The 8,323-nt window shown below is 37.6% G+C and overlaps 2 protein-coding genes across 2 annotated transcripts in view; one reads left to right on the forward strand and one right to left on the reverse strand.

Moving 5' to 3' along the window:
* Window positions 1-183: 183 nt before the first annotated feature.
* Window positions 184-3,895, reverse strand: LOC103392525 (dynein assembly factor 4, axonemal-like). The gene is made up of 2 exons (XM_008329149.3): window positions 2,931-3,895; window positions 184-1,891 (listed from the first exon to the last, which is right to left on the reverse strand). Exon 2 carries the CDS (start codon window positions 1,844-1,846, stop codon window positions 611-613), a length of 1,236 nt encoding a protein of 411 aa, XP_008327371.1. The 5' UTR covers window positions 1,847-1,891; window positions 2,931-3,895; the 3' UTR covers window positions 184-610.
* rrn3 (RRN3 homolog, RNA polymerase I transcription factor) overlaps window positions 1,866-8,323 on the forward strand; it is a 15,297-nt gene continuing 8,839 nt past the window's right edge. The window contains exons 1-9 of the mRNA XM_025064677.1: window positions 1,866-2,301; window positions 2,857-2,921; window positions 4,154-4,210; window positions 4,603-4,692; window positions 5,257-5,386; window positions 5,694-5,750; window positions 6,361-6,424; window positions 6,851-6,920; window positions 7,167-7,265. Coding sequence (XP_024920445.1) covers window positions 2,208-2,301; window positions 2,857-2,921; window positions 4,154-4,210; window positions 4,603-4,692; window positions 5,257-5,386; window positions 5,694-5,750; window positions 6,361-6,424; window positions 6,851-6,920; window positions 7,167-7,265 — 726 coding nt within the window. The 5' untranslated portion in view covers window positions 1,866-2,207. The remainder of the gene's footprint in view (window positions 2,302-2,856; window positions 2,922-4,153; window positions 4,211-4,602; window positions 4,693-5,256; window positions 5,387-5,693; window positions 5,751-6,360; window positions 6,425-6,850; window positions 6,921-7,166; window positions 7,266-8,323) is intronic.

The raw sequence follows: 8,323 nt of genomic DNA on the forward strand, positions 1-8,323 counted from the left end.
TGTATGTATATATGTATATATATGTGTATGTATATATGTATATATATGTGTATGTATATATGTATATATATGTGTATGTATATATATGTATGTATGTATGTATATATATGTATATACACACATACATATATGTTCATGTTTCGTTTTCGGTTTTAATTTTTGTCTAAGAAATATATATATATATATATTTTTATAGATCAGGCATCTTAACCAAGAAGCAGAAACACAACTCTTAGAATGGAAATTACAGATAATTCAAAAATAAAAACAAGTATAAAACAAATTCTTAATTTGAAAAACTATGACAGGCCGTCATCTGCATCTTCTGGTCTTAACATAGATTTCAAATGACTGAATGCTTTGTAGTCTGAACTAGTTCACTGTTATGTACAAGAGCAAAAGCCAGGAGTCCCCAACCACTGGTCCGGGGACTGGTGCTGGTCCGTAGGTCATTTGGTACCGGGCCACAGTGGGAAAAATGTACTTCCGTTTTACTAATATACTTCATTTTAAAACGACTGATACTAACAGAATAAAGTGTAGAAAAATGACAGAAATGAAATTGAATACCACTGATTGAGTACCACTATAAATTCATTGTATGATGATGTCAGTTCTCGGGCATCGATATTGCTTGTCCTTGAATTACGTTCCGCAGTGTCTGTGCGTCTTTCTGCAGACCCTCATTGTCGGGACGAATGGTAAGAGCGGCTTCGAAGTCCTGCAGCGCCTCGATGTACAGCTGCAGTTCACAGTAGGCCACTCCTCTGTGAATGTGAGTTCTGGCCCTTGCTTCTGAATTGGCAGCTACAGGTGGAGTCAACAGGACGATGGCTTGAGAGGAATCGTCAACAGCATTTTGTAGATTCCCTAACTTTAGGTGGCATACAGCTCTGTTTGAGAAGAGCGCTGGGATCTTTCTGTTGAGCCTGATGGCCAAGCTGTAGGCATTTAACGCACTTAGGTAATCGCCCGTTTCAACAAATGCATCTCCTTTGTCCTTTAGCCATTCGTGGTTCCTATGTTCCTCCGGTAACTCCTTGAGGTCTTCAGCATCTGCGCTAATTATACGCCGGGCTTCGGCTTGTTTTCTCAGCCACTCTTCCTCCTCCTGCACTTTGGATTCCCTTAATGGCGTTTGGAAAACTCTTGTGGTAAACTTAACTTGAATGTTTCCCGTGCATCTCAGGGCGGGAAGTTGCGACGGTGTTTTCTTGCACCTGGCTACTGCGGCACTTTCTCTTTGTTGATGTTGGTCATTTCCATTTATTGTTGTCTTTGTTTGGGTCTTGGTATCATTTTGAGCGTTGCAAGTCGTTGCTGAGTCTTCTTGCTCTTCTGTTTGTTTTGAGCTCAGCCGCAAGGCTTCCAGCTCAGTTATGGTTTTCTCTTGCTCCGCCATCTTCAGATTCCGGATTCTGTCTTTTACCTTTTTCCCGCAACTTATCATCACTTCCACTAAATGCTTCTCCTCAGCTCGCCACTTCTCCGCCTTTGCTGCGGACTGACTATTTAGATTGTCGCATTGTTTCTGCAACGCGGACTCTCTGATCTGTTTCTTCATTTCTTTATCGCACGGCGTTATCATCAGGTGCTCCCACATTTTTGGGCTTCTCTTTGGCAAACTAATGACGGCAACTCCATTCCCAACCTTGGATGTGCTTTTGTCGTTGTCCACACTTTCAAAAAAGAATACTTCAAATAAAAACGGAGGGTAGTTCATCTTGAGGTATTCGTCTGTACAGACGATGTCAACCTTTCCAGCCCTGGCTCCTTTCAGAGGCACATAAATATGAACAGTCGTTTCTGTTTGCGTCCATGAGTAGTCTTTCACAAGCAGAGGCATGTCAGCGGTTCCAATATGTTCATTCCAATACTGGGATATTTGCAGCTGGAAAAACAACAGAAAAACCAAGAATAAGTTTAGGTCTTAAAGCTGCTAAATGCCACCGTCACTTCTGAAAGTTGCTGATTAATTAGAAATATAAGAATAATTATAGTCGCTGCACTTTTAATTCCAACTGTCGCCCTCCTTCCTTGGACCAATTTGATGTTTATCATTGATTTTCAGACGTCCCTTTTATACTAGTTAGCGTTCTGGTTGCCTTAAATGACTTTGATACAAACGATTCCTGAGGTGGAAATTCTACATTTTTATAACTGATGGTTGCTAAAGAGGGGTGGATGATATTGAGGAAGAGCCAAAAATGAACGAGATTTGGCCTTTAAGGCAACACTGGAAGAGTGGGGGCATTAGCAAGATGAAGCAGAAGACTGGTGACAAGAACTTGGAGTATATCAGTGAGTAAGAGAGAGTAACAGTAAAAGCTCAGGGATGGAGTTTCTTTAATCATTTTAACGTTGCTCTCCATCTAAAGGCTGTTACCCTCCTTCAGCTATGTGAGCACGAGATTTTTTTCCCCCCCATCTCCCTTTAGGGGCTCCGTAGTAGGGGCTCCGTAGCTCCTATCTCCTTTAGTGTAATTATCTGCCGTTTGTAAAGCGTTTTGGCACAACTTAAAAATAAATGCCTATTGAAACCATGAATAAAAAGGGGGGTTAAGCCATCTTTAAATGCCTTAATTTATACAGACGACCGGAACCAATAACTCCAGAGCGCGTAGGACCAATTTAAATGCGCATGAGTGCAACGTTTTACTTCCGGTATATACACCACATTTCTTGATGCCACTCTGTTGTCATAGCACGGGCCGGTTCCTCGTGTAAAATATATCAATAGCAGTCATAACATTTTACTAGTTTTCGCTTAAATGTTTAAATGTCAAAAAGACTGTTGTTGGTAAAGCGCGCGAGGTTGTTTCTTGAACATGGAGACTGACGCTGTCGATTTTTTAGGTAGTCCTGTAAAGACGGTGAGGTTCGGAGGCAATGTTGAGGAAATTCTAACCAAATATAAAAAGGTAAGTTACCTTAGTGTGTTTTTGTTTTGTGACTGTCTACTCGATAATGCTAGGTTGTCCCTTATCTAATCGTATCCATTAATATGTTGGGCTAAGGAAGGAAAAAAATAATGAACGGTCTTCGTGAAAATATAACCCTTCTATTACCATGAACTGTTTTTTTTACATCAAACAATGTTTCCCACTAACATGTATTTGTCCATTACAAAGAATCTCCTTGGTAAATGTCTCATGACTTTGATAGCATTGCATTGGCTTTTTTAAAATTATTTTATAAACGTGTCAGTAACTTTAAAGTCAAAACAAATTAATCAAAGCCCCTCTTATAAAATGTGTCGTGTTACAGAAAAAAAGCATATCGCAAAAGCGTATCGAAATTTAATATAGTAAAAAAGTAACACTGGGTAATTTAACGTTAAAATTAACGTTTTCGTTTTTGTGCTCTAGTCCACAACAAAGCACTGCGTCATAGCTTAAATAACTTGTTATGCAATCAACAAGATAATAATCGCGAAAGAGTCATCTGTCTTTTATAAACCTTCACAATTTCACGACACAAATGTTTAGAGATGACATAAAAATGTTACATGTTTTTGCTCAACCGAGATATGTAATAAAAGTTGTTTTATGAGAAAAAAATTTGAGCTTCTCAATGTCTGTCTTTAAAAAGACTTAGAACAGAAATATATCAACAATGTACTGTATGTGTTCGTAAACTTAATAACATAACAAATATTGGCGCACGTAATTTTTCAATACAATTTGGATATAAGTGAAATTTATAGTCCCTGCTGTATAACGTAAAATGAAAGAAAAAGATGCCTGACAAAGCCAAAAGTACATTGGAATCTAATTTATTTCATGATTGAAACAATACAATAAGCATTTTTTAAATGAAAATCTAGGTTTTGTATTTATTATTGTTTTTTTCTTATTCAGTTTTTTGTGAGATATATTTGAACTCCGATCAGCTAATGTTGATTAGATACCACTTCGTACATTGGAATCTAATTTATTTCATGATTGAAACAATACAATAAGCATTTTTTAAATGAAAATCTAGGTTTTGTATTTATTATTGTTTTTTTCTTATTCAGTTTTTTGTGAGATATATTTGAACTCCGATCAACTAATGTTGATTAGATACCACTTCGTCAACCCTGACTATTTTTTTTTTCAAGATCGGTAATCTTTATCTTTTTTTTTATTCTTGTTCCTCTTTTTATTTAAAGGGAGACTTAAGTGACTATGAGCTGATGAAGAATCAGCTTGCAGATCCTGAGATAAAGGTACACCCAAACATCTGCATGTCCTTGTTTACATTATGTTTATCTTTATTATTTGACACAGTTTTTACACAGGATGCCCTTACTCCATTGATGGATTAATGGTTGGATGCAAGCATTTGTATATTAAATATTTACATATCTACATGTGTATTTACAACTTAATGCATGCCATTAAAATGTAAGTGTAAATATAGTGCAGTATAGAGTACATAGGTATCATGATAAAACCATAGGGGTTTAGGGGCATGTCTTAACATGTTTTAAGATATTTCATTTGTACACCATAAACACTGACTTACCCTACTGTACTGTACCATACTCTACGTGTTTACATTTTATTGTCAGTTTACGCATTTATTTCTCCTCTGTTGTGCTCTGTATCTCTGTTTTAGGATGCTCAGATCATAAGCTGGCTGCAAGAATTTCGCAGTTGTGTAACCCAGCTGAACAAGGACCATGAGCAGCTTATTTATACTATTTTGGTGAGTTCGCACTACACACAACACTTCACACAGCCCTACGTGTACTGTGGAGATGATCCAATATCACTTAATTGTTCTAAAAATGTTAATTTACCCCAAATAAATCTCTGTTGGTCTACACAAGGGTCACTGACAAAACAATTAAATTCTCTTCCACTAGATGGCAGCATATAACTATAAAAACAAAAAAAACAAAAAAAGAAGCTCAGAGTTGTTAAAGATTTTTTAGTAAGTAGTAAGTTTCACACTGAGTAAATAAAATTGTGAGTAAAATGAAACTATAGGATCAGGCAAAGAAAATGATAAAAAAAAGAAAAAAGTTATTGTCCTTCTGTCTCTTCAGTCACTCCCAGATGTGTCTTATCTTACCTACATGATCACTCATATAATCTAAACTTACTTTACATGTATTATATGTGGAGCAGTGGTGGCCTGGTGTTTAATGCGATTATATGCAAAAAAAAAAAAAAATATGATAAATAAATTAAATTATAAGGTATATAGAGATTTTTAGTGCTGTGGATATTTGGACTGAATGCCTTTTGTATGCGTGTCTTTTTCTAGAGGCTTCCATGGATCGGTCGAAGCCAGCCAGTGGTGTTGGAGTATATGATGTTTCTCAGTAACCTGGTCTCAGCACAGACTGTGTATTTGTGCGCCTGCCTGAGAATGGTGGTCTCCCATTTCACTCAAAGTAGGTTTCTGTGGCGTTTTGTTACATTTCCTTTACAACAGTTGCTAATGCAATTTCTAGTATATTAATCCGTTTAATTTCTCACTCACGATAAGGCTCGAAGACTGGCTTTTATTTTTTTTATTTTAAAGCAGCTCTTCTCTAACACAGTATACATAACCTATTGTACCAGTTAGGCTTCCAAAGAACTATGGAATTGGATACCTGCAAGTGATTGTGTATAAGTACGGAGTATAAAAGCAGCCGAAGACATTGATTGTTATGTTTGATCATCATTTGAACAATAATTTTATCTTTTCTTTTCCAGAGAGAGTGAGGGTTTGCGGTGAAGTGGAGTTTTCTGATTCAGATGATGAAACTGAAAGTGAGTGCGACTTTCTTTTTCAAATTCAGCGTGCATGTGATAAATAGGTCAAACATGGTTTGAACAATACTAGCTATTCGGACCAGAGGGAACTGTAATAAAAAGGGGTTCAGTGTTCTTCCATATACAGTAGTTACCATTAATTAGGACAGTACTTCGCAAACAGTCGGAAGGGCACGGTGAGGTGCCGGTGGGGCGTGAGGGGTTTCCAATGGAATATGGACATAATTGTACCTACTGCTGTGATGCTTGAACGATAACAAGCCTCCAGTCACTAGGGGGCAGCAACTCATACAGTGGTTTGTACAGATAAAAATATACATGTTATCAGGTTCTCAATAGTACTTCAATTCGTCGGGGTTGTGGTTCGTGGCGTGAAAACATTTCTGAGAATAATTGAGAATCGCTGAATTAGGGAAATGTTATGTACGTTATGAATGTATGAGAGACCCCCCCCCTTCCCCTCCCCCGGAACCTCTCTGCGACTTTTGCTGTTTGACAAAAATGAAGTATGAACTGTGAATATAAAGTTTTCTTCTTGTTGTTCTTCTTCTTCTTATTTTATGAATATTATAAACATGATGTGCATTGTGGTTCTTATCTCAATAAGACTTTCCCAGAAACTTTGATCAGTGTCACCAGGCCTTGCAACTCATCATCCGATATGTCCCGGCGTAAGTCACACATACCCATTTCCATTGTTTCAGCATGTGTGTGTTTCATAGAGAGCAAAGAAATTTACCCCAAATAAATCTCTGTTGGTCTACACAAGGGTCACTGACAAAACAATTAAATTCTCTTCCACTAGATGGCAGCATATAACTATAAAAAAAAAAAAAAGAAGCTCAGAGTTGTTAAAGATCCTTTAGTAAGTAGTAAGTTTGAGTAAAATGAAACTATAGGATCAGGCAAAGAAAATGATAAAAAAGAAAAAAGTCATTGTCCATTGTCCAGTGTTTCATAGAGAGCAAAGAACAAAAAAAAAAAAGAAATGTAACAACAATATCCGTTCTTCATTTGTAGAAGTGAAAGTTGTAGAGGTGTTTAGTTTCAAGTAGTTCTTATTTTCTCCCCTTTCTCCTCCTCTTTTCTTTGTCAAGCACGCGCTGTTTCCTGATGCCCATACTGCAGGAGAAGTTTCCGTTCATACACAAGTCCCCCAGAACACTGGTGAGATACTGTTTCGTACATATACAGTTGGAACACCAGCTTTACCCCATTTTTCATTCTTACATTCATAGGATTCGTTCTGCTGCCTTTGAGACATGACATTTTTTTTTGTCAAACTCTAGTTTCTATATATACTGTACATTTACTTGATTAACTTTGTTTTAAATGGCTAATCCATGGGTGCTGTCCTGTTTAGAGTTACTATACACAGTAATCAAACTGGATCTCATGTCTGTGTTTTTGCAGGAGTGTTACGTCCACAACCTCTTAAGGGTGACGGTGTACATTCCGTCCCTTCAACGGGACATACTGGAGCTGATCGTTGAGAAGATGCTCAAACTGGATGTAAGTGGTAGTTTTCTCAACAGAAGTCTTGCCCATGATTTTTTTTTTTTTTAATCACTCCGGAAGTTTTTTTTTTTACAGTTTTTTTTTCTCAGTAAAACAGTAGCTATTTATACACAGAGCTCTCAGCCAGTCTATTTCACGACTTTAAAACTCACCGTCACCCCTCAGCTCAGGAACATCGGATCACTGCCACTCTTCAAATCCAATCACGATTACACCGTCTAATTTTGTCATATGTATCATTTTTTTATTTAAATTCAATTTGTTATTATTATTATTATAAATATTAGACATGAAAATATTATGTTTTTTTTTTTTAAAATGCTGCTTTTTGTGACAACAGATAGTATTACTGCTATGATAAATGAAGTAGTGGCGCTTTGGCCCAGAGGCAATGTCTCCGTTATTGGTGTGGAACCCCAGGGTTCACCTCCTGGGCAAGTTCGAATCCCGGTTAGGGCGGTTGGTACCTTCCAGTGGACTCACCACCTGTAGGAAGGTTTAGAGGGTTTGGTACGGTGCAATGTGATATGTGGCGGTCATGGAGACTGCTGCCCCCAAAAACAGATAAGCAGATGAAAATAGATGGATGGATGGACAAATAAAGTGGCCCGTACTTTCCTAGTTTTGAATTACCGCTGTTTTGTTTTTTTTTTAATCAACAAAGTGCAAAAAGTTTGAATTTGATATGGCTTCGTTTATGAAGATAATAAGCTACATCTGCCTTGAAGCAAAACAGCACAGGCCTTATTCAAAGTCCTGTTGTAGTACCCGTCAGCAAAACGTCAGATTAAAGCACACTGAAATATGGGGGATAAGCCGAGGGAAAACGTGCAACAGTTTTGTTCCTCACGATGCTGTCCGTTTGTTAGACCTGGCGTTTCGGATAGACATTTAAGGGGAATGTCACTAAGGGTCAACACTGTGAGTTTCTGTGTTGCTAAAGAGTTCAAGAAGTCTGGACAACAGAGGTGGGACCAAGTCATTGCTTTTGCAAGTCACAAGCAAGTCTCAAGTCTTTGCACTCAAGTCCGAATCAAGTCTCAAGTCAAAAT

The sequence above is a fragment of the Cynoglossus semilaevis genome, chromosome 17 (assembly GCF_000523025.1).
Source record: "Cynoglossus semilaevis isolate Cse_v1.0 chromosome 17, Cse_v1.0, whole genome shotgun sequence".
Classification (NCBI taxonomy): domain Eukaryota; kingdom Metazoa; phylum Chordata; class Actinopteri; order Pleuronectiformes; family Cynoglossidae; genus Cynoglossus; species Cynoglossus semilaevis.

Bases quoted from the DNA above. Each gene is read 5' to 3' on its own strand.
- LOC103392525 (XM_008329149.3), bottom strand. From the start codon at position 1,846: ATGCCTCTGCTTGTGAAAGACTACTCATGGACGCAAACAGAAACGACT.